Source organism: Anas acuta, chromosome 1 (genome assembly GCF_963932015.1).
Source record: "Anas acuta chromosome 1, bAnaAcu1.1, whole genome shotgun sequence".
In the NCBI taxonomy this organism is placed as follows: domain Eukaryota; kingdom Metazoa; phylum Chordata; class Aves; order Anseriformes; family Anatidae; genus Anas; species Anas acuta.
The window spans coordinates 113,607,422-113,634,195 of record NC_088979.1 but is presented as its reverse complement, the minus strand read 5'-3'; the positions used below and the strand labels follow the sequence as shown (position 1 = coordinate 113,634,195).

General features: G+C 37.5%; 1 protein-coding gene across 2 annotated transcripts; it reads right to left on the bottom strand.

Annotated features, from left to right (window-relative positions):
• Positions 1-750: 750 nt before the first annotated feature.
• Positions 751-26,774, bottom strand: CIP2A (cellular inhibitor of PP2A). Of its 2 annotated transcripts, XM_068693780.1 has the most exons (21): positions 26,540-26,774; positions 24,878-25,025; positions 23,450-23,562; positions 21,757-21,851; positions 21,121-21,217; positions 20,017-20,139; positions 19,732-19,877; positions 18,949-19,024; positions 17,604-17,831; positions 16,945-17,104; positions 15,772-15,913; positions 14,956-15,055; positions 14,013-14,131; positions 9,986-10,178; positions 8,086-8,160; positions 7,891-8,001; positions 7,416-7,612; positions 5,806-5,919; positions 3,876-3,958; positions 3,236-3,375; positions 751-2,192 (listed from the first exon to the last, which is right to left on the bottom strand). In XM_068693780.1, exons 1-21 carry the CDS (start codon positions 26,639-26,641, stop codon positions 2,022-2,024), a joined length of 2,733 nt encoding a protein of 910 aa, XP_068549881.1. In that variant the 5' UTR covers positions 26,642-26,774; the 3' UTR covers positions 751-2,021. The 2 variants fall into 2 exon arrangements, with proteins under 2 accessions (XP_068549881.1, XP_068549888.1); XM_068693787.1 differs by lacking the exon at positions 26,540-26,774 and having other exon boundaries at positions 24,826-24,951.

Genomic DNA, 26,774 nt, shown 5'->3' with positions numbered 1-26,774 from the left:
CTTCATTGCTGTTTAGAAAAAACACTGCCAAGAAGGAACACAGAACTGTTGTCAGAGGGGCTTGATGTGTCCATGCATTTGTTTGATGTGTATCCCAAAGGAGTTCAGCAACACTTGGCTTAGAACAACATCATACTGACATAGCACATTTTTCCAAGGGGTAAAAACAAGCCCAATCAATATTTATATACCATGCCTAGTACTGTGGATTTTATAATGTAAACTGCGAAGATTCATTTAGCATTTTCCAGGGCCATGAACCTTATTAAAATATAACCTTACTCCGGTGAGTAGCATGACATTTTTGCCTTTGCATTCATTCTGCCATCTGAAAACAAAGTCAAACCAGCATTTATCAGTTTAATTAGTAACATGCTTGACATTTCCTACTTGAATTTCTTCTCTGGCAGAAAGCGAGCAGAAAATGTTTACTTGCCCTCGCACCATGACCAAGAGACTTAAACAGAACTGAATCCATGTCTGCAAACTTATTCTGACACTCAAATTTATTAATTTATTAATTTATTAACTATAAATTTCTACTTCAGTGTAATGAGGCTTTATTTCCCAAATAAGTTTGCAAAACTAACAGAAACCCTCAACTCAGCAATTTTGCTGACACTTTCTGACCTTCTTAAGCAATAACTACATTTTATGCAAAAAGGCAGCCAAACTGCATGTATTCTGTACCTAGCTGGCAGTTATCCCTGTAATATCCCACACTTAACAAAATACAAAAGACACAGAAGATAGAGCAATTTGGTTTTTATTCCCCTAGTCTTCACAGAGACCAGAAAAACATCTGTAAATCTTACTTAGGCTTAATTCATAAAATATATATGTTATAGGAACAGGTTAAAAAAGATACAATTCATCTGATGTATAATTGCAACTGAATGTACAAGGCTATACATGAGTAGACATTTATTATACAACTGAAAACCTAAGGAAAGTCAGGTGTTTTAAGATCTAGCCATTACAAATTAGACAGAAATAAAATCAGTAATGCTACAGATAACCCAAAACTCTGGTAGTTGTACCAAAAAATATGTATATTAAGGAAGTAATTCTGCCAACTGCTAAAAGACATGTTATTCATGTCATATGTAAACTAATGAGAGGAAAGTGTTCTGCCACTCAAAAACTTCAGTTCTAGTCTTTTATATTAAAGGATACTTAACAATTACCTAAATATTTATACTATGAACAGTATATGAAATCCCATTGGTGTACAGCAAAAAATGGCAATGCTGACACGAGTTGCATATACAAGATAGGACTGTTAAAAAAGTGCAGATCTTTTTAAAGAATGAATAAAATGATGTGGGCTTAGGAAAGTATTATCTAGTATTTACAAAGTATTTGTAGGTCCATATATTTCATTATGAGTATGCTTTCCTTAATTGATGCTCCTTTTTGAAAAAACTCTTCTACTCACTCAGATTATCTCCTCAAAATTAGAAACACCTCCACATATTTACTACATGAAGTATTCACAATAATATGCTGATAAATACAGCTTGCAGTGTAGTATGTTCTAATTGATAAAATCCATTTTATTTCTGTGTTTGTGCCTTATACAGCAGGAAGCATCACTGCACAAAAAACAGATGGTATTCAGAAGAGTTAAAGTGAACAAGATTAAATGATAAAAGTGCTTAACATATGAAGCATACTTACCTGACTGCCAATAACAGAATAAACAGACAAAAAAATTTGAGTGACTCTCATTTTTCTATACATATTTTGGAAGCTTAGTCACCAACAAGAAGTTGCGTTCAGCTCCCAATACAGATAGACAGACGGATAGTAGTTCTGCCAAGACCACTAGAAGACCTTTTTGGTATACAGCAGTTCAGTGTTTTCAAACAACAGCCTTCACAATTATTTTTTTGTTCTCGATTGTTAAGCTACTTTAGTTTTAGATGATTTTAAGACAGATAGCATGCTAGCTTCATTTTTTTTTTATTTTACATATTTATTCATATGTATTTTATACTAAAACCTTAAAAGACAGAGCCCTATAAACTGAGGTTCACTGTTTCTGCACTTAGCTTGCCACCACTTAGACTGTGAATCATTGCAATCATAGTGGAATGTTTGTTCAGTTCTTCCTTCTGTAATTTTACAAGTGCTTCTTTTTCTTCCAAGCGTACTTCCAATTGAGATTTTTGAACTTCCAAAGAAGATGCCTGCAAAAAAAAAAGTTACTATTTCCTCCATTGTTAACTGAAAAAAACGCATACAGTATACAGCAAAAGCTAAGTGACCTAGTGGTGAATTTAAGTAAGCAACTAAGAAACACAGTTTTAAAATTATAAGCTCATTTTAGAAATTCTTTTCTCAGCTATACATTTGGCACACATGAAAAGTTACAGCTACTGTTGCAATTTAAACATTAAATACCAAGTGGAAGAACCCACCCCCACATTACCATTGTTCTTTTTAACCAAGAGAAGTGGAGAAGTGCTCCCGGTTAAACCATCCATGTTTCATTTCAATCCACACACTGGTAAATATTAATTAAGAACAAGAGAAATATTTGCTATATACAGAATATCATCGTCCTAGAGATTAGACTTTGCTTCCAGCACTTAACTGGGAGCCTTACCTATAGGCAAGGATATATCAGCTCTGCTGAGGTTTCTGGGATTTTAATTTATGTATTTAAAAAATATTACCCTGTTAACTTTGTGGTATAGCCAAACTGGTCTCTCTCTCATGTTTTGAGAGAAGACATTGTTTTTAGAGATGAAAAATATATACTTTATTAGAATTTCAAAGACCAAGAAAAACAGATGTATTTTGTTGTATGCATACATACACAGTATCTTAATACAGGGTACAAGAAACAGGAGGTGGGGGAGCAAAACAAGGAACTCCCCCCTGCATTTTACAGTAGCCCAAACTAGAAACTGAAAGGAGCATTCTATGTTCATTTATTTAATATTGCACCACAGTTTTTCTTCCAAGTATTACATACTCACCCACCTTGCCTTATACAGCCCTATTAAACCCTGACTGTGACTGTTCTCTTGAATTCGATTTCTTTTCTCAGCAATTCAAAACTCAAAAGGTACATAATTAAATCTGAGAGTTTGTTCTTCTCCACCACAGGGACTGGTCTACTTTATTTGGTCACTTTACCAGTCGAATATTGATTATCCAGCTTTATCAGTTATCTAGGTATCTAATACTCCAGTCTCCAGAGTGCAGACTGCAAATGATTCCTTACCTTGATACTCAGCTCTTTCCTTGCTTGTTCTGTTTTACCTAATTCCTTTCTAAGAACATCTACAGTTTCTTCCATGTTGTTTTTTTCTTTCTGTTGAGCTCTCAGTTTTTCTTCCAGAACTTTTATTTTCTGTTGCAAGCCTTAAAAAAAATCAACACGTTAAAAGAGGGGTTGTCAGAGAAAACATACAGTATTACCTAGGAAACAAGAATATACGTTTATTTTTAATATTCAACATTGCTGCTAATAAGTGAAATACTGAGTAACGCCACCTATTGCTAAGTTCTAGCAGCTGCTTTCCAGCGTTTGCTGAAGAATTGAACTGAACTCTTGCATTTTGCAGTTCCTACAGAAAATAGGTCTAGTGGACATGCTGTGAAGAGATCCTGTAAGAATATATGATGCTGTGCACAGATTCAGTGAAATTCATATAGTCTGGGAAATCACATTTTTGTATCCTTTCAAAGATATATAGGTATATACACACATTTGTTTAATTCAACAGTTAAACTGCATGTCCCCAGCTACATTTAAGATCTACAAGTTACTAAGAAAAATATAGCTGCTTAGCTACAGCACAGAACATCTATTTACACTGGTTAGTTCTTTAGGTTCAGTGATCTTTAGGTAAGTGACTTACTTGCAATTTTGCCATCTTTATCCTGTAGCTGTTGCTGTAATTCTTTCCTGTGATCTTCAGCTTCAACCAACTGTGCAGCAGTCCTAAAATTACAGACAAATTTTACTTATCAAAGTGATATATATTACCATTTCTTTGTTCTAAGAAGCTAGAATGATTTTTGTCTAACTTCTAACTGCTGTCAGGAGCTTCAAATCAAATCAACCAAATTACGAAGGGTGTTAGCACAAGTTTTCTCTCCTTTTTTTCCCCTCATGAAACCATTATTTCCCTCCTTTGATCAAAGACAGAGTGGAAGCTACTGAAAGCGTTCATTCCAAAAGCCTAGACACCAGAAATTGGTGATCTTGATTACAGCCACAAGGCGTCCAAGGTACCTTGAACAGATGGAACTGAAGATAATAGAACTGAAATTGTCTTTCAGACAGAGTCAGAATTCTCTGACATTAGTGATTGAGATGGGGCTTTTAGCCCTTAGTATGCTCCTGAATTGACAATGTCATTGCTAACACCCATTTCATGCAAGTGTTATCATCTATGCAAACACATCTATGCACAAAGTTTTTCTAATACCATTCTGAACGTCTCCAGACTGTCATGTAACACTCAGCAAAAACTGACTTTCATATGACTTCACAGTAATCCATATATAGGTTATCTGCAGTCCTCACTAGTTAAGACTGAGGGAACTACATGTTATCCTATTATATAGGCGCTCTCATCCATCCATTACAGCTGTAACCCAAGCACTTCCAACTCCACAAAGTCAATTTCCTTTCACCATTACTAACACACATCATCTCTCATTTGCCTCACCTACGTGACACCTATTGTCACTCTTGCTTACTTTATCCACTTACTATCTGACAATTTCTAAACTGCAGCCTCTGGCAATAAAGGGGGAAGAAGGATATTTCCATAGTCTGCTTTATTTGTGGTAGTTCAAGAATATCTATGCAGTAACCAGTAACTGATCACCACATTAGCCTTTAAAAAAGAGCAGCTTTCTCAGAATACACTCCCAATCACACTGAGCTGCATACTGCACCAGTAAGAGTTAGCGTCCACGTTTATTCAGAAGCAAATAAATCCATCTGTATGAAAAATTTTCCATTTGAATCAGAACTCAAGGCAGTAATCAGAGCAGTCCGAGTCACTGAGAAGGCAAGAGCCTGGAAGGATGAAGTGAACTTCGCAAGTCAAACCAAGAATGGCATTTTATTTCTAAAGTGAATTTAAGGCTTGCCTGTCAGCATATTTTAGAGATACCTTCTGCAAAATTAAGTATTAAATAAAACTTCTCCAATAGAAGCCCTATTCTTTAGTTACATGGGTGAAAGTTACATCAGACCTCTAATCTTAAACCATTAAAAATAGAAGAACTTATAATTTGTCCTCAAGAGAGAAGAAGTGAGTTTTATGGTCAAGGAATAAAGTTCCGCACCAGAGACAGAATACCAAATCAACGCTCTTTCTAATATAACTTCTAATTTTGTAGGTTCCCCCCACCACCCTTAAGGAAGCACTTAAAACCTCAAGTACTTCTGCTGATATAAAATTACAGAGAAATTCTGCGGGCTAAAAGGGAATACATGGAAACCTTGGGTGATAGTAGCATTCAACAATTCAGCAACCACCAAAAAGAACCCCTATCCCTCCAAAGAAAATCCACCCCCAAATTGGGTTGTTATCACGAGTGCTTTTAAATTACTACTATTGCTGTAGGGTTTCCCTCCTGCCCCCAACGAATATAGTAGAAAAAACTGAAGTCCCTGCTACAGATTTTCATACACATACAACACAACTCTGAAGGATCTTTTACTTCTAGTTCTACTTCTCAGATATTACTTAAAGCATAGACAATTACAAAATTGAATGCTAAAGCACTACTTAGCTTTACTGTCTACTTAAAGGACTGAATCAAACTTACCTGTCATTCTGCTGCTTGAGTGATTCATTTAGTATTTTCATTGCTTCAATTTCTTTATTTAGGGAATTGCATGTAATCTGTAGATCTTTATGTTGTCTTTCAGTTGTTTCATACCTACAAATAAATTAGAGGATTATGGTTGAAGAGGATAAATGCTTTTGAAGAGCTTTTACTTTAATCGTTTGTCAAAAAAACTTGACATCTGTACAATCATCCCACACAAGCTGGAAGACACGTATTTTAAAGGACCATACGTGAAAAAACAAGCTTCCCTAATTATTAACAAACCTCTCTCCAGCAGAAAACTCTTAGTGACTGACAAAACACCAGATATCTGTGTTTAGGTATCTGACATACATAAACTGTTATAAAGAAGGTTTTTGCAGTCATCTTTGAAGGGACCCTTTGAGACAGTTTATGACCTCCTGCTATACAGCGATACTGAAAAATGAAAATAATGGAGACAGTGCAAAGTGTAATTAATAACAGTTTGAAGCACATCTCACACTTGAAGCAAATTGCTCTGCTACTTTCCTACCAAAAAGAAAATTCTCACCCCCCTATGGTAGTTATCTCATTATTTTTAAGGAACAGCATTTAAAGTCTACAGATGGTTTAGAAAGTATGTTTTTACTTTATAAAAACAGTGCAACAATCAGTAAGTTATTTTATTCCTACTTTGGGGAATTTATAGCTGTTACATAACAGACTGAAGATGCTTTATTCTACACAGATTAGTCAAATGCACACTCAAAGGATATAGCTACATACAACTCAAGCAAAAAAGTAGGTACTTCTACACTGGCCACAGAAGATGTTTACTCAAGCAAAGTCATAATTGAGAAATCGTGTCCATTTTTCCTCCTTCAATTACTTCCCTTATTGGCAGCGATATACCTTCAAAATTTCTGATATAACTTCTGAGTCTGTTATTAAACAACCAACTTGCTCTCAATTTTATCAGCTTCTTTGCCTTGCTGACACCTAGTGACAAAACTGATGCATGTGAGTTTGTAACACCATGAGTATTTTAAGCCTTTATTCTTCCAAAGCACATTTGTTTTCTTCCATAACTAATTTCTATCCCTATGTACTTTTTGTCTCACATGTCCTATGTGGTTTTTGGTTTTATTTCAGCCTTAAGAGCCTAAAGGAATACTGCTTGTAAATGACTTGGAACACACAAGGTACTGCCTTTCTCTCTACATTGCTTTAACCTCATTTCAGTTATTTGCTACACAAGTGATCAAAGATGCAAGCTCAAAATAGACAGTATGTAAGATCAAAGAAGCTGAGAGTATGGTGTAACACCGTCACAAATTAAGCATTGTCAGTTTGTTTTAGAGGACAATGCCCAATATTTCCCACCATTTCCTGAGCTGGGGCCTTCAACAGCTACGTTTTCTCTTCTCACTCTGTTTAGCATATTAACTTCTTGAATGACATACTGTAACCTGATCTGCGGGCATACAAAGAGAAAAGTACTTTTTACTTAAAACCATGAAGTATCATGTAATGTTGCCCTTCTAACATGCTTAGCTAACCCAGAACAGGGTTTTGTCACATCAATTGACTATGAAGTATTTGCTTAGAAATCCTAAGCATCTTACCTCTGAAGAAGATCAACAGAAGATTTTTTCAGTATTTCATGTTCCTCAGCAACTGTTTGCAGTTTCCTGTTGTGTTGAAAAAGCTGCTCAATATCAGTCTGTGCCTTTTCAGATTCTATCTGTTGAGCTTTCAGCAAAGCATTAAGTTCTTCATTTTTTCGTTCTGCATCCTTCAACATTGCAGCAAGAGTTCTTGCCTTTGAGGAGAAAACCCCACCAAAAAAAATGCAATTACAAGCAATTCTGTTTTATAAGTCATGTTTTAGTAGGAATATTAAAAGACATTACAGAAACTGGTCCAAAGAAACATCCTGTTTTCTTCTGGATTATTATCATGAAAATTAATACTGTCCTCATTTGTAAGCATAGGTTAACTAAGCAAGATAAAGTTTCCGCATGTGCAAATACAGTTAAAGCTGCCCAGACAATTATTACTCCACCCCACCCCAAAGTCCCAGAGACTCCTGTTACTCACCTCGGACTCAGCCTGGGCCCTCTGGCATCGGTACTGGGCCATCAGCCGATCAGCCTGAGCCAGAGCCTGAGCTTTTGCTTCCAAAAGGTCTTGCAGCCTAGATTCTTTAGACTGTGCAAAGGAAGAACATTCATGTATTAACATTCCCTGAATCTACAGACAGCATTTTACCCCTACACATTAGGTTGTACTCACAGCTAACGATGCCAGCTTCTGTTCATAGACATCCATTAGTTCAGATATCCTCATATCAGTGATTGGCTCCTTCATCTGTGGAAATGTTTTGCAATTACTGCTACTGTAAATTTGTATTTACTTCAACAGATAACGTGTCTAAAAGAGCTTGGTAGTTTTGTGAGCTTTCTCTCCTTTTTCTGTTTACTAAGCACATATGGCCCTACAGATCTTAATTGTTCATTAAACTATGTTTGAGTCAAGTAAGAATGTTACTTGATGATTTTAGGATACATTTCTTAGGCAGTTCTGCTACTATACTGCCAATTTTGAACAGGTGTTCATATATGCTGATGCATGACTAAGTGCAAGTTCCTTCTGCTGTTCGTGCAAAAAACAATTACTAAAAAGATATCAACTCTGCACCATTTTGAACCATTACCTACATTTTTTTTGGCATATTAACAACCCCCACATAGCTAGCACCAGTTCCCAGCTTGCTTTCCTGTCCTTAAAACAGGAAACCAGTAGTTCCTTTTCCTGCTTGCAAAGCTGTAGTAGTATCTAGAAGGACACAAACTCTAAGAAAAGCTTCTGTAAGCTCCATTTGCTTTCTCTGTACAGCAGTACTATTAAAAGTGTTCAAAATGTTTCCGCACACAGTTGAGCTTCACACAACATATGGAACACACAGAGATGAACTACCAGGTGTTTTAGGCGATTGTGTATACAGATTTTTAACTAATGCACTTTTAAAGGAAAATTCTACTTACTAGAAGGTCTAACAAAAGATTCACTGAATATTAGTAATGTTTTCCCTCCCTCAAAAATCCAAAGAGCTGCACCAACTGTCACATTACTGGAAGCTGCTACACTAGTGCTGTTAGCCACTGCTGCTGCTCTGACTTACATTACTAGATACTCAGCAGCACACTCACAGGCTGTCACATGCAGTCCTGAAGAGGATGATCAACAGGAATATCCAGTGGCAGAGTAAGAATGAAACCAATGAAGTGTCACTTGACTTTTTTCATATAATATTATTCCAGCAGCTGATTGGTGGCTTGCTGAATTTTATTCTTTTCAGTTGTGACAGAGAGGAGGGTTGCAAAGCTAAGGCTGGAGGCAATGCCACTAATACAGCTGGTGAGCCATTATCAGGCACATTCTGTTCATTTTTTTGCTGTTTGCATACTGTTCTTTTGAGTCAAAGGAAAACATAGGCAACAATCCTTCACTCAGTCTAAAGTAGCTACAGAACAACTACTACCTTGCATTGAACAGAAAAGAGAAAAAGGAAATATGTTCAGTATATACCCAAAGATGTGCACCATACATGGTGCCTGTTTGAGTGTCTCCTTTACAATGCACGCTGCTGCACAGAAGTAAAAAGCTTCCTTCTGAAGTAATAATGCTGCCTTTCCAAGGAGGCCACAAAAATTCAACTTGAAATACTCAAGATACAGCTACAGGCAAGAAAATGTAAATGCTTGTGTGCCTGTTTAGACATACAAGACACGCACCATGTTCTTATAAAGCAACATAATCATCTTTATTTCATCACAGGTTACTTCTTATAAAGGGGTAAAGAAACTCCGGGTAAGGCAGCTCCTTGTACGTCTCAGCAAGTCTAGTAATTCACAACTATATCTGAGTTCTGTCCACCTCTGACAGAGGGAAGAGCATGGGAAACCGTACCAGAAGAATGGATTTAAACAAGCAGCCCAGCTTCTCATACTGCTCAAAGCATCATCATTGAATTTCACTCAGGAACTCAGTAAAAGGAGCAGATTTTTACAAGGTAGGAAAGTAAATTGAGCTCAGCTGATACAAGCACTGTAACCTGACACTTGGAGGTTAAGGTTTTCCTTAGTAATTGAAAAAGTCAATTATTTAGGAAAAGTACGCAAATTTTACTAACCTCTAGTCCCGAATGAAGTTTCTGAATTAATTCCTGAATATTTGAAGTCGTGGATTCATCATCACCTTTAGAACAAGACAAAGAACTTCTCGGTGTAACGCTGGTCATGGGTGACTGCATTTGGATTCTTTTTGATGCGTGCTCTGTTTCTTGCTGTCTGTAAGCATTATTTGCAGCAATACTTTCACCGAGTCTGTATAAACATAAATGATATTAATGAAACAAGCTGCTACAAGTACTGCTGCAAGGACTGAAGAAGAAAACAATTTCACAGCCTAATTAACTTTTTTCATTGAAAAGACAGACTACTGGAACAGTTACATTTGCATTATCACCCAACATTAAGATGTGGTTCCAGATATGTGCCCACACAGTCTAGAGATACTGAAAGTAGAAGGAAAAACTTAAAAGCCTATTAAGGTTAACTGTTAGAAACAAGTGCAGTACCTCACCAGAAAATGCATGTTGTTCAGCTCTCTTGAGCAAAACAGATCATCTGTGTCTTATTAGCCCAAGAAACAAGTTGAATAATGACATGCAAAACAGCATTACTGTGCCACTGTTTGTCAGTAGGAAGATCGAGAAGGTATTTAGTAAGAATGATTTTGTTTTTATCAGGAATGAAAATAAGATTGAATCATCAAAAGGCAAGAGTGTTAACAGTAAATTTTAGTTTTTCTCCTCTGTGATGGTATTTCACAATATTATATTGAATACAGCACATTTCACTTTTTAAGCTTTAACCATAATTTATGTATGCAGAGAGAAGTATAATAGATTCATATTCAGTTGTACAAGGAAGAGAAGACAAAAGCTTAGACTTACGTAATTACAGTACATACATCCCAGTGTCTGCATGTTACTTGTGGCTGGTATTTGCAAGGCAATTACTCAGGAGATGTTCCAAATCAGAGCTTATTTTTAAGCCACCAGTCAATTTTTTTTTCCTTTCAATAAATTCCTTAATTACTAAGTTAACCCAAAGACTTCACTGAAGTGCTGTCTCAATTGCTTAAGTGAACAGAGCCAATTTCTAACTTGCATTCAGAGGCATGTTATTAGCCTATTCCTTTGTGCAGTGCCAGGCATATTGAATTGTACAGATCATTTGTTCCTCCACCCAGACAATTTGTTACTGTCCATTAAAAAAGTTTATATACACTAAATCATACAGTCATATAATAGTTGAGGTTGAAAGGGATTGCAAAGATCTAGTTCAACCCTCTTGTTCTAAGCTGGTTGCCCAGAACCTCATGTAGTAGTTGTGAATATCTTAAAGGTTGGAGACTGCACAACCATTTCCAGTGTTTGATTGCCCTTACTGCCTTAAGAGAGTTTATTTTGTATATTTAAACTTTTTGTTTGAATTTGTGCCCCTTACCTCATGTTCTGCTAACAGCTATCACCAAAATGACTCTGGCTCAGTCTTCTTTGTTCCCTACCATCATTTCTACACATCAATGCGATCCCTCTGTATCTTCTCAAAACTAAATGATCCCAGCTCTCTCAGCTTTGCTATTATGTCACATGCTCCAGCCCCTCTAACATTTTAATGACCCTTCACTAGACTCCCCTTTGATAGGTTTCTCTCTCACATTGGGAAGCCAAGACCTGAACACACCACTCCAGATGTGGTTTGACCAGGAGGGAAGGATCATTTCCCTTAAAACTCCTAGCAATTCTCTTCCTAACGCACTCTAGGATGCTATTGGTCATCTTGGCCATCCTTGAAGACAGAAGTCACATTTGCTTTCTTCTAGTCCTCAGGGACCTCTCCCAGTCACCAAGACCTTTCAAGGATGATACAGGGTGGCCTCACATTGATATCAGCCAATTCCCTAAGTACTCTTGGTTGTATCCTGTCAGGTCTCTCAGACTTGTATATGTCCATTTTGTTTACATGTTCCAAAACATGATCTAGACTTGCTCCAGACTTGCCCAGTGATCTCAGAGACCTGGAATTCCCAAATGCTGCAAAGCATACCACTGAAGACCAAGCTGAATAAGTCATTGAGTTCAACAGCCTGTAGCACCTCCTGTCCTCCTTCTACACTGTTCTTGGTGTCTGCAAGGCTGATTCTCACTCCTCGCTCTCCCAGCTGCTGTTATGCAGCAGCTTTTTTAACCTTCTTCCTTTTTCTTCTCTTAAATCTGCTCTCACAGAAGCACAAACAACATTGCTTATTGGCTCGGCTCTGGGCAGTGACAGGTCCCTTTGGAGACATCTGAAACTGGCCCTTATCTAGCATGGGGCAGCTGCCGGCCTCTTCTCACAGGCCACCCCTGCAGCCTGCTGCTACCAAAACCTTGCCATGTAAATCCAATACAGTGCCCTACTGCGTTACATCTGCAGCAGACACCGGGGTGCTTGGACACCATGAGGACCACAGATCAGAGCCCTGTAACTGTAAGCAGACAGCAGACCCCCTGTTTCTTCTTCTGCTTCCTAGGACTGCATACAGGCACTTCACAGGAGCACCTTGTATTGCTGATTTCCCAGAAAAAGTACGAGGGCTTTTCCCCCCTTGGTATCTTGCTGCAGACAATCCCTTACATGCACATTAAGGTGACCCTGCTTTAGCACTGCTGTTTTTATGGCTGTAAGGTGCCTCCTGTTCACATATACCCACACCCTTTGCCTTCCAACCCAGTATACCACTTCTTCACTTGATCGGCTGTGGTCATCCCTTCCACTATTGTTTTTAATTTAAAGCTTTCCTCATCATGTTCGCTAGTCCTTGATCCTTAATCAAGGAAACCACGCCTGTTTGACAGGGGTTACACAAACAATTATTGACCAACAAGATCTGTCTGCTCCTCCTCAACCCCTTCCACTCTCACCCACAGGAAGAAGCAGAACACCCCAGTGTTCCCCATACCCTTGTCCATCACCACAGGAGCCATGTAACCATGCTTGATAATACTCAAATCTCCCCGCCATAACATTTTTGCCCTTGTGGAAGGCTAGCAGGTGGTAATAGCCTGAGGGCTAGAGAATCCTCTGTATTTTTTCCCCCAAAACTTCCCAAATCTGATCTCCCGGAAAGTAGCAAGCCTCCCTAACTGGTAAGTCAGGTTGCCGCATTTTTAAGCTGTGAGGCCTTGAAGGAGGATCTGGTCTCTCTCTTTTTCATCATTTCCGATGCTAAGTCCGCTAACTTTCTCCTTACGGCTCCTTCACTTGGCACCACAGCTCCTCAGCAACTGCACACCTTCTGCAGGTTAGAAGACCACCTCCTGCTGCCCCATCTTAGGGAGAGGTCCAGGACACTCCCTGCAGCCTGAGCCCATCAGAGCTGCGTACCTGTTCTGAAATTTTATTAGAGTTGCTGCCTCAGCTTTCAAAATTTATTTTGTATCTGTTTTGATGGCATTACAGACCTTCTTCTACTTAGAAAATTACAACCCCTCACCCAGATTGCCCTTCTGAAGGCTATATCTAATTAGATATAGGGATTTTATTGATAAATAGTACTATCATAATCATAAAAACAGCATTTATTTTTTCAGGATGAACAGTTTTAAGCTGTTATCACCATATTTTTATTTAAAAAATGGAGCAACTTCCTGTACATGCCACCTCCGCCATTTTTTTTTCCTCAGAAAAAAAGCAAAACACACAATGACGCAAGTTACCGTGATTAGGCTATTTGATCATCCTTCTTCCTCAAATAAAAAGCAATTCAGACACCGTTCCAAGTTAAACTTCCGTCAGAGCACTCTGACAGAACATCGGCTGCAGTCCAAGTATAAAACTCTAAGCACAGACTTCAGAAAAGTGAACCCTGAGGGATGGAAGTCACTATTAGGCTCTCTAGAATCTAACATTAATTAACTGTCAGCATTTCAACTATTTCCTCTGTCCTCTAAAACCACTTCTGTCTCTTAAGTGCAGATTGAGAGGAAATGACAATTTTTCTAAAGTTACTAGCTCAGATGAACTGAAAGTAATATGTCAAGAAACACAAGCATCACTAAGGCCATAAAAATTTCAAATCCTACCAGACTACCACAAAAATAAACTTACACAATGGCAGGAAAATCGGGTAAGGGTGCAGCCTCAAACAGTATTCTAAGTCCCATTTGGACTTGTTCTCTGTAGTCTGATGTTAAAGCAAACGTAAGAGGTGCAATCAGGCGTTGATCCTAAAAAAGAAACTACTTGAGTCAGAATATATGAGTAAAAAAAAAAAAAACACAAACATAATACCAATGCCCTCGAGCACAGAAAATTTGTATCCAAAGCTGCCTTTTTAAGTTCTGCCCTTCTAAATTTCTGAACCCCAAAGTTAATGAAACAGAATGAATTTGAAAAACAGTTCACACTTGCATGTATTTAAAATTTTGTTTTTCCAATTAGAATTGACATAACAGGTAAAGTAATTACTTAATTCCTTCAAGTTTTTAAGTGCTTGATTTCCATCATAAAGGATCATAAGTGTTAAGTTTTATTAGGATTTCCTGATAGCTGTGGGACTACGATTGCTACCTATTAAGTTACACAATTCCCATTCTTCAAAGAAAACCCTCCAAAACAGTATGAAGTGGTTGACTGCCTGGTTTATTTTCCATCTGCAAGTAAGCAGCTAATGTACTATCCAGCCAGACTGTTTTGTCTATGTACAGTTACATCACAGATGTATTCATTTAATAGTAAATAACCTTGCAAACTACGTGATTACATAGTTGTGATAACTTTTTGGTTTGCTACTTCCAAACTGTAATCCTAATAGTCTTAAAAGGATAATCCTTACCATGTATGATTGAAATAAGAAGTATGAAAGCAAACTGCTCTTATGTAAGAAGAACTAACAGTGAAACAACATTTAAGAACTGTACCCAGGGGACTATTCCCTATCAGTTTTACCACCTCAGAGACAAGCATGCAAAAGCATTTAGAACTGAAACTGCTGCAGTGCTATTAGACTTTTCTTCACACATACACTTTATAAGATATTTTAAATTCATACCTGCAGAATTTTGTAGAAGCTCACTTCCATACTAGCTACTTCTTTCTTCAGTGTGCTCATAAGATCAAGTGTTTTCAAAATAGTATCAGCAGCAAGTTTGCTTTTCAACATACAAATGCAAAAGCAAAGTGGAAAAAAGACAGGGAGATCTGTCAAACCAGTACTGATAAATTCAATCAATTTACAGAGTGAATAAATACATTCATAAAGATGTTAAACATCTAGCAAGGCATCAATGCCAACACTACAAAAAATCACTCAAGAAATCACTCAAGAAATCAGTTCCATGGACATGCTGTTGATTTTTTCCAGCGTACCAAGGACAGCAGTGAAACTCAAAAAGCACTTTCAACTTGAAAGTGAAATGGGTTTAATCACTGGCCAATTTTATCGGGCATATAACTCAGTTATATTGATATTCAAGTCAGTGACACTGAGTTGAAGGAATGTACATACTTTTTTAGTACCATCATTGGCTCCCCTGTTTCCCTAGTATTGATGGGTGATATCACTTCTGGTAAGCTTCACCTCAGATGAGCCTAAATTAATGGATGCTTAAAATCATTGTCCCACATCAATGGAACTCTGGCTTACACACAAAACAGCACCAGAACGTTTAAGCCAGGTTTTATATATTGAGATGACCAATGTTACATTCTATTGCCACAGAAATATTAAATCTTATTTAAAAACAGTACTGACTTACTTTCATTTAAATGGCAATTTCAACTACAGTCTATTTTCTGTTGTAACAATATTAAAACTCACACAGGTCTAGCTAAAGTAGATTGCAGGAAAAAAAAATTGTGTGCTTACCACATTTTAGAGTCCACTACCTTTGCCCCAAAACCAGCATCAATTCCGCCGTAGGTAAATTGGTGTTCAATCAGAGACACACATTGGCTGGCAGTCAGTACCTTTGAGGCATGCATTTTCAGTATGTCATCTCTACAGAGCAGTAGATTGAGTTAAGTTTTATTCTTAACATACCTATGCTTAGGTGTTTGCACCATCAGGAAATATTTTTAATAAGACAGTACATCCAAGCATGACATACTCCAAAAATAATTTTTAAGACCAACTATATAAACCACTTAAGTCACACTTAACAGACAATCCAAAAAAACTTCTGCTGTTCAACTAAAAATCAAACATACTTGGAAACAGACAGCTACAGGAAACCACAATAAAATAAGGCAACTTAAAGGAAGAAGATGAACAAAGGGGATTGCACAACCAGTGCCTAACACAAGAACTAGTTAGCTAGGGGAGAACTAGCCAAAAAAACTTCAGACTTCAGCTGAGATGCTGGACTACATCCTGCTGTCACATTCTCCTTACTTCAGGACACCAAGTTCAAAAAGGCAACAAGACAAAAACCAGAAGCAGAAGAATGCAAGCTTCAAGTACTTTAGAGCTGTAGACTTGAAGATGACATGATAGATTTGCCTTCTCACCAAATCTGTCCCAAATCCTGTCAGAGACAAGATGTTACACTAGGTGACTAAAAAAGCTGTTCTGAAATTCTAGGAAACCCCTTAAAAAAAAGTTTAAATGATATCATTCTGCATTATTTTTACTCTTATTTCACAAGTCTAAGTTTTTACCACATTTGGCTGGGCACTGCATTAGATTTAGCTAGGCCACAATACTCCAATGATTAAGAAGATGGCCACCCACCTTCTTCCTTACAGTTTCACCAGAAACACTAATCATTTTTGATCTGTAAGGTGCTTCTGTACTGCTGAACAGCCACAACATTTTATTCTGAATCCCTCTACTACAAAATAATCTCGTAACAATTAGAAAGCTACTTAAGATCTTTCAAACTGACAATATTAAGTAAAATTAGTGCAGTTATCGCCATTAAATGCTATCAGTGTGACCCAAAATGGACATTTCTTCTAATACCTTGGAACAGATCATAGTGAAAAAGTCCATAGTGGAAAAGTCATAAATTAACTGCCAATAGGCACATAAAAAGGATATCTATGAGGACATTAATAGCCTTGACCATTCTTTCACACTTTTTCTTCACTAACAGCTCATCCACAATCTGTTCTGGCATCTGAAGATGATCAAGAAGAACAGGCAGCAAAAGATCCACAAAGTGTTCAGCTGAGGCACTGTTCCCACTATTAATAGCATCCTGTAATAAATTTTATGTCAATGTTTAGAACTACAGAGAAAGGAAGACAAGTCTACTCTACTTCTTCCTCCACCAGCTTATAATCAAGCGTTCCTAGGCTCTTGCTATTTTAGGTTTAAGACTGTTGATCAGTATCACACTGGAGAAGGAAGTTTAACAAATAACAGTGAAAGAGTAGAAACTCTCACTTGTAGAAGTCCTTGAAAACAACTCTTGTATAGCTTTGTATCTATCTGCCATCTGGCCATATGGCAGGTAGATATGGATAGATAGATATGGAACTGCCATATCTTCCATTTTACTTTCAGAACAGATATATTTTTGAAATACACGTCTTTAAAAGAAAAGCTGAGTGTTAAAGTATGAAGTTTTAGAACAAAAAAAATCAGGTATATTTTTACATGCTACTTTTCAAGTAAAATGTTATTAGATGTTTAAAAATCAAAACAAAAATATAGCTGCTATGAAGCACTTCAAACTCAGTTATCAGCTCTGGTACCTCAAAAATCTCTTTGAATAGCTGCAACGCTAGAACTGAACAGTCTTCAGAACTTTCCAATGGTTGGTTTGACAAGTGTACCAATGCAACAGATGGTTCAAAAGTCTTTGAGCGAGTCACAAATCTGGTATTTCCAGAGACTGGCAAGCCAGATGGTTCCAGTATTGCCTGCCGCAGGGTATGACGCAGTTCAACCACAGAACAGAAGGCGAGCAGCAGCTCTAAGATCTGTATGAAGTGAATGAAAGAGTTCAAACACTTTTAAACCAATTACTCATACAGCAATTGCAATTCCCATAGCACAAATCTGAAGAGATATTTAGGTTCTAATCAACTATTCTCGGCATTTTAAAGTGTTATGAATGATATTTTTCCTTCCATAAAGTCAAGTGAGCAGCAGCAATACAGTCCACTAGACCAAAGAAAACCATTGAGTGGTGAAGGCTTGCAACAGTTGATATTCAGTGTACTGCTTTCCTTTCTTAAACAAGAAAAGAAAAAAAGACAACTGCTGTCTAGTGATCTACCAGCAGTAGAAATGCTTTGGTATGCACTAAATTAAAAAAAAACTATGGAAGGGAAAAATATTCTGAGATATTAATGAATGCCCATGTACAAACTCAGACGAAAATGAAAACGCCCCAAAAGGCACTATGTCCACACATTTCTAAGTAATAACCAATAAACAATGAAAGTCACATACATGGAAACATGAGCATTTATTTACTATGATGTGAAATGCACTCTTAGCAAAAGTTTTAAGATTTATTTCACAGATATACTTTGCCCAAGCATTTTCATGACATATCGTATTTTAGTCTTTAGCACCAGATAGCCAATGTGTCATTTATTTAAGGTGGTAGTGAGACACAGCTGAATGGAATAGTGAACCCAAGTAATTTGTTCAATTACTGTGCAAGAACATACTCCCTAATTTGAAACTAGTGTCATGGTTCCCTGACCATCAGTTCTAGATCTGAGTAGTATTAATTCAAGTCTTGGTATGTGAAGTGGGGCACACACTGCATTTCTGGTGCTGTGACCCACATTTCTTATTAGCCAAAGTATGAAAGGTATTTATATTTGCTTTTTGCTTTTTCATCTGTTGCCTGAAAACAGGCACACAAAACCTGACAAACAAAACCCAACAAAAACAACACACCAAGCAAATACAACCTGAGAGGCTTTTGAATGACTTAAACTGATAAACACTAAGTCACTAAAGAGTCTTGAAATCAATTTATTTAATCAATCCTCATACACAAGGAACCTATTTATGGCTACAGAAATGGAATCAGGTTATGAGTTGTACCCTCTTAGCCTTAAGATAAGAGAGCATAAATACCTTCGATGATGAGTTGGGATCCTTTCCGTGAAGGAGTTCTAATACTTGACCAAGGCACGAGGTGAAGTGTTCATACCTATAGCATACATGAGGGGGAAGAGGGTGCAGAAAAAAAGCATTTGAAATTTGAACTTTGAGATTTATACCAAGAAATGAAACGTGATCTATTTCCTTTTTACCCACAAACATTTCAAGTACAGTGATAGCTTTGATGGTGTAATTTTGCTAAAACAGAAGCTCGACTTCAAAAATATTCCAAGAATTAAAAAAAAAATATTTAAAATACACCAAGACTTTCTAGCTATTCTTATTGCTGAAGATTCAGATGGGATTTCAGAACTAAATTCTACTAGCTGAATTTGCAGAAGCAATAGACAAGCACTCTGCACATTTAATCTGTAGTGCACTACAGTAAAATTATTCTAACTTCGTCAATACTATTCTACCTCAAATTAATGTAGACCTGCAAAAAGGCACAATAGCTGTTCATGAAATTGTCCAACCACTGACACTGTTGAGACAAAGAATTACTGAAAAGAAGCATTAAGTAGTTCTTAAGCAACAAGGAAAGGACGTGTTTTGATTTACACTTCTGTGTGAAGCAGGTAACACAAGAATCCTTTAGTTTCAGGCAGCATAGTTATAATCAACTAGTAACACACAAGAAGCATCTACAGATTTTTTCCCAGTGTGTGGTTCAGAAAACAAATGGTATATAGCAAAAGAATTGAACAAAAGCTTATAAAAAATATCTTAAGTACTTTTTATAAAGTCAAACCATACCTAGTAAGATAATCTGCAACTTTGGGGTTTTTCAGAAGATCCATGAGTAGATCAACAGAGTATTTTCTTGTTAGAGTGCCATCTCCATTTACAACAATATTGAATATTAACTGAAAAGTCTGATGGATATTCCGAGCATGAAAGAGCTAAAAGAAAAAGGAAAACTATGTTCGAGAACATACTTAACTTGCTCAGGTCTCTTGCACATTAAAGTTAGATGGAATTAGAACTTGATTTTCCCAGTGTGGCCAATAGATTTATCAGCAACTTCAAAGTATCACTTACTTTTTCTCCTACTTCTTCATTTAAAGTAAGGCTTGATAATATTGAAAGAGCAAACACAACCACAGTCAAACTACTGTGGGCCAGGAAACTTATCAAGGTACGATAAAAACTCTTCACATTATTCTACAACAAAAAAGAAACAGGTATTATAAGTTTCGTTTTGTTCTGTAAGAGCACCATACTTACAGCTTGCTCATATTTTAAAATAAGAAACAAATCATTAATGATACAAAAATGTTAGAATGACAGACTTCCTCCAGGAAATCTATTTTAGCATTCTTCTACTGCACAACTACTGGAGTTGACATCAATGACTAAATTTTCTGTTGAATTTGCATAGGGTAGAACAATAAAAGGAGAGCAAGGATTTCCATCGCTATTTTAAAGACAGATAGACAGATAAGAAAGTCATTTTGCTAAGACTTCAAAGAAGAAAAAAAAACACACTGAAAATTGAACCTATCTCCTCTTTGATCAATTTGAAAATAGTTCATCCTTCCACCCCCCCTTCCTTTCAAGGTAAGCAGTACAACATTTACTATCACATAAATGAAATTTTATGTCTCTATCAAGAAATAAGTTACATTTGTACAGATTGATAAAGAGACATGGACTGGAACGGTTTGGATACTGATGTGCATTGGAAGATTCAAAGGCCCTGACCTGACATCACTGTATTTTATTTTTTTTTTTTTAAGGATTTATCTTTTGAAAATTAAGTCTTTTTTGGCAAACTGCAGTAAGTTTTGCCTGAAATCCAACTACAGTCTTTATATTTTAACATTTAGTTTTTCTACCAAAGATATATAAATTCAATTAGAATACGTTCAAATTTTAAATTCTCTTTGCAGAGAACAGTTGCAATAACTGAATGTGTAATGCAAGCCTGTGCAACAGCAAAGAAAACCCAGCTTCCAGTTGTACTGATTGTTTCTGAAATTGGAGAAAACAACCACCAACACTGGACACAACACTGAACAAAAAGGTCACGATTATTTCTTATGCATGGAAAAACATGCATAATAAATAGAAAGGTAATTCCTCATAGTCAAATAACTCTTGTCCTCAAGCCAGAGAGCCATGCCACAAAACCAAAACACTTACCAAAGATTTTATCTGAGTTTGAATAGATAAGTTGTGACGACAGAGATTCGCCAGAAGTCCTAAACATGGTATCGTTAACTCATCTTCAGTGGATTGACTGGAAAGAGAAGTCCAGAAGTTTAATCAAAGATGTTTTCATTAAAGCATCCTGAATGTAGTTACTTTTTTGAGTAAGATACCATTCGTGCAAGCAAAGCAAAACTAAGATCTGCAGGCAGCTTTTAACTGAGCTAAACAGCAATAACAGGAATTGGAGATGAACATTATCAAAGGTCCTTTATTTCAGGTGTTTTTAATAGTCATTAGACCTGCACAAAATTCATATTTTTCTAAAGCAAGTCTGCTTATAGGAGCAGGCACGAATATTTCCCATGGCTTCTGTGTTTGTTAGCTTCCCCTTCCTGGGGATGGGCTAAGAGGCCAATTAGCATTCAGCCACCCACAACACCACATTTGCCAAACTTTAAAAACATGTTTTTTAAGTAAAAATCTCTGGTAACTTCACAGCAAAAACATCACAGCTTACTCTGAAGACCAGAAAGTTAGTACAATACTTCACATCATCTTCAGAAAGTTTACATGTAGAAACCTAGCTAGGGACTTCTCATGAGGAAAGACAAGTGAGTACACACTTACACGTGGTGCATTAGAAATGAAATCAATTCATCGAGGTTGGCACCAGCGCAAAAGACTGGAACATTGTAGGTTAGCCTCTGAAGCAGCTGAATACTCTGAGGAAATAAAAAGCTATTCACATATGTCTTCCTTATAGCATCTCACTGAAGAACATTACAAGTACAAAAGGCTTTTCCTACAGCTGAAACTTAAAGAAGAAATAACCAAACGCTACAAATGAATTCATTTTCCAACTGTAATGTTAACATAATAGTTATACAAGCTGCTGCAAGTACTTGGAATAAAATATCCTACCACACTGACTACTGTGTACTTATTAAAAGCCCAGACAGGTTAGTAAAGTTTTATTTTAACAGAGGAGTTCACTTTTTAGCCCACCAATTCTCCCCTTTTTCCTCATCAGCCATTCTGTCACTGAGAAAGGGGTTCTGTAACAAAAGTTTCACCAAAATCTAAAAGCACTCTGTAACCTCTTGCAGAAAGCATGTTTACAGTAAAACATACCTGCTGTAAAAACCACCAACAGACCTAGTGATACTACTTTGTCATACAACATTCTTCTGGCATATAACTGAGTTAACGTGACATGAATACACTTGGATGTGACAAGAATAACAGCATGGCTACGGAAAGCAGATGAAATGAAATCTCACCCTGTAGAACACCTAACATAAGAGCTTAAAAATATAACTGTATCTATTTGATGATTACAAAACCTTTTCCATTGACTGATAAGTCACCTGGATCCCCAAGTCATCTTGTACTCCCTAGTATTTTGAGAAATATGCAAAACGTTAGAAAAGTGTTTGTACTTGCCACTTGATTAATTTCCAACAGATCAAGGGCAACATAACTGCTAGTAAATTCGTTTTTCTGTTTTCCTTCTTCTGAAAAGAAAATTGTAATTGTGACCACAAATAGCCAGCAAGTGTACACTGAAAGCTCAAAACCACATATGAGAAATCCTGCACATATTTTTATTTATTTATTTTTTTTTAAAAGCCCAACATTACTGTTCAGTGCACAGAACGGACAGGTGTAAGCTGGTGTAGTCAGGCAGAGATGTCAAGTGTTCACTAAAAATAACTAAAGCAATAATGTCACGATGTCTGCACTTAGCTCCTAAAAATGCGATTCCATTAGTACAGCCCCTTACATTCACTAGTAAATAGCAATGATCAGAGGAAAGGAGGCATACATGCCCTGGAAACCTTCAGTGAGAATCAGCAACCACAGCTTTCCCTTCACTCATTCCCATTTACCTGTCAAAGTACTGATTAGACAAAACAAGATCTAGGTTTTTGTTAGGAACATTAGAATAAATTAACAAGTTTACCTCAGCTGAAAAATAAGCTTCCATTCCCTCATACAGTGATTTCATGCAGTAGAAATTTCCAGTTTCAAAAAGGGTGTTTTTTTATTTTTATTTTTTGTAAATTAGAGAAGGTGAGAAGCACAAGCAATCTTAAAGAGAACATGCAGAAATTTATGTAGTGCTAAAATCTCGCCATATTAGACTCACACAGCAAATAAAGTAGGAAAAGCTTATACCAACTTATATGAGGGAAAGCTTATATCAACTTTCCCTCAACACATACTGTAGATGTATGTAACAATTCTTAAAAAGCTCCATCTGAAATAATGTATACTTCACAAAAGTAACTAATCATTATTAAGCATTAGATCCTGTTACCTGTAGTAATACTGGATCGTTAAGATTAGTAGAGCTTCGATGAACCACTCCTGCCAGGACACTGGTCAGATTGTAGGTATCCTGAAGAGCTTCTCTAGTGTCATTGTCTAAAGCTAGAATTCAGGTATTATTAACAAAAACACCCTATGTAACAGCAAAAGCAATCATTGTATTAGCAACTTATCTAAGCATAAGCCCTAGTCTTTGACTATTTTTTCCAAGCAGATTTCACAAAAAAAAAAAAACAACCAAAAAAAAACAACACCAAATCACAGCTCCTACACACTTTACTCTCTACCTAAGCTCTGAGCTTACAGTGAATTGAAATGCTATTTTACTTTAGGATGTTTCAACACTGAAGAAACTGCCTACCTCCAAAGTGTAAGCTCCATCTGAGATTTTATATCCTGCAGTTAAAAAGTTTACAGCTTAGAATCAATGACCTTAGTTTCTTGCTTCATGCAAGGGTGGCAAGTAGACTAAAACTGATACCTTGATAAGGTTATCTAGCAACAGTAGTACAAAAATCCAATTCTGCTTAGGCAGTCCTGGAAAAAACATCGTGAGCAAGGATGACGGGTAAAGCAACAGATCAGCTGGAGGAGGACTGACTCTTAAAATTTTCCAGACTGCACAGGTTGGGAAAAATAATTATGACCCCCAGCAACAATTTTTACAATATTTTACATTTTACAATAACCATTAAAAAAAATAAAAAATAAAGACGAGTAAGGGGTCATCCTAAAGGTCTCAGAACACCAAGAACCACCCACACTTAAGGGAAAAACTCTAAGCAGAGAGCAAAGGGATAATTTTTCCCTCTATATGTAACCTACATATGTAGGTTATGGTGAACACACAGCTCCCTAGACAGTTAAGTCCCACTTTTTGTGGGAAAAGGGAAAAAAATCCATCCCAACAAACAGGAGGCTCCAGAACCTGTTTTCTAATCCGGAAACAGGAAGTACCTGGGCTCAGGATATTGTAGAATCCACACTGCTGCCTAGCAAGCACTCCGATAGGAGAACAAAACTGAGACAAGGACAATCATTGTTATAACATTTTTTTCCCTCCTTTCACATCCCCATGGCAGGTTTCTTAACTTAGGAAATATTTTCAAGCTCTCAAATCAATGCCCCTAAAAGAAAATAATTTCTCACATAGCCCAGTGGGGAAAAAAAAAAAATCTGACAAGCACGATTATTGTCATTTCACACTAGTGACTTGAACTCTGTTTCTAACAGTGATTTAAAATCTTATTTGGCCTTGTATATACAATTGGGTGGCTCAGCCAAGCACTCCATCGTGATGAAAAATACTTAGAACATAAGGTGTGAAAAATTAAGTTCAACACATGTGCCACAATCAGCACCCACCTTGTCTCTCCTTTCTCAGACACAAAATTAGAAATTCAAATGTAAACTTTACCTAGCTGTGATAGCAAAGTAACCAAAGCCAAGGTTAGAGAAGGGTCTATATTAGCATCCTCAAGGAGTTCTACTAGGCAATTAAGACATTCACTTGGTAGAATCTGGTTTGAAACAAATAATCGTGTAAGCTTCAGTCCTGAGATAACCTGGAGATAAAAATAGAAAAACAACCTCAATTACTTAACTGCTGCAAAACATTTAATAAAGAAGACAAAGCACAGTGTTACATTAACTACATTTTGCCATGTTTGACAAACTGAGAATGTATCCGCCACTCTAATAAGAACATCCATATTTGAATTTGCTGCACACACACAAAAAAAAAACCTGCGGAAAAAAAAAAAAGCTTTTTTTTTTTTTTATTCCTCTGTACATACCTCCTTTACGCTTTGAAAATACCAAGTTCATATTGCCATCAGTTTTGGGACTTGTTTTGTTTGATTGCCTTTTGACAGCATTCATTGTAATAACACATTCTGGTTAAAATGCAGAAGAATGCTTATTACTTCTGTGCATATTGAAAAGAATTAATGCCAGGTTGTTCCTCATACAGATTTTGGCATAAATAAAAGACAGGATTTATTTACTTTTAAAGAACAATCATACATACTGCTCATTACAAACGTTTATTGATTAGCCTTCAGCTCAACCCAATAACCTACTTTCTGAAGAAGTGGACAAAAATACAAAGGTATTACTCTGCTTGAAGGTAAAAGGTAACAGTGCTATTTTGTGAATACTCTATGCTTAAGATGAAAAAGAAAACTTGCTTTCAGGAAAGCCGATATAATAGTATGTTGTAAATGATATATTTGCACATCAGTATGGGTAGACATGAGTTATATGTGGATAATGCAGCAATGCAGCATTGATTTTGCACATCCCCTGTGCGCCTCTCTACAGTGGATATGGAGAAGGAAGTTAAGCTGAGTACCAGTTTTTATGTTTATGTTTTAGTATTAGCAATAAAACCAATGTATTTGGAAAAGATACTTCGCAGTGTAAGCAATTAAGCCAGGGTGTCTTTCTCATCTCACCAAACAAGCCCTTGACAAGGCTGTACACAGGTCAGGGAAATAAGCAAGACTACCCCTTAAGGGCAAACACCTCTGTTCACAAGTTGCATGAAAAAGGCAGAGGTCAGACACAAGAGCAGTCTATCATTTAGACTGTATTCTTAAGTCACAAAATGATTTTTGTTGGGAAGAATTTAGGGGATCTGGAAAAACATCCCTTATATGCTTAGCATACGTACATATAAGCATACAGCATGCAACTGTAGGAATATACACACAGAAAAAGCATACGATTGTATAAAAAAAAAGAAAAAGGCAAAGTAAGAGCAGAGGAACAGAACTAAATACTGAAACGTTTCTTTTCCCTGGGAACTGGGAACCGGGCCCCGGGCGGGTTTCCCCTTCCCCTTCCCCTTCGGACACCTGGTGCCGCTGCGGGGCCGGGCCTGCCGAGCCCACGGTGGCCGCAGAGCCCAAGGCGATCGCGGCGGAGCGGGGCCAGCCGCAGCCGGGCACTGTGGCGGTGCGAGAGGAGCCGCCCGGCTCCCCGATCCCAAAGGAACCCCAGTGCCTCCCCCTCAGCCCGAGCTGCGCCGCTCCTCCGCCTCTCCCCCCGCGGCCTGCAGCCCCGGCGCCATCCTCACCTCCAGGCTGCGCTGGACGAGCGCCGCGTTGCACGGCGCCTTAGCAGCCTTATACTGCGTGGCTGCCAGCAGCAGCGACTTCATGCAGCCCGAGACATCCATGGCACCCCCCGGCTTCCCCCTCAGGGCAGGGAACGACACAGCCCGTTCGTATTTCCCGCCGCCGCCGCCATTTTGACGGCAGCGCCCACTGAGCGGGAGCGCCCGCCTCCCCCGCGGGGCAGGGCGGGAGGCG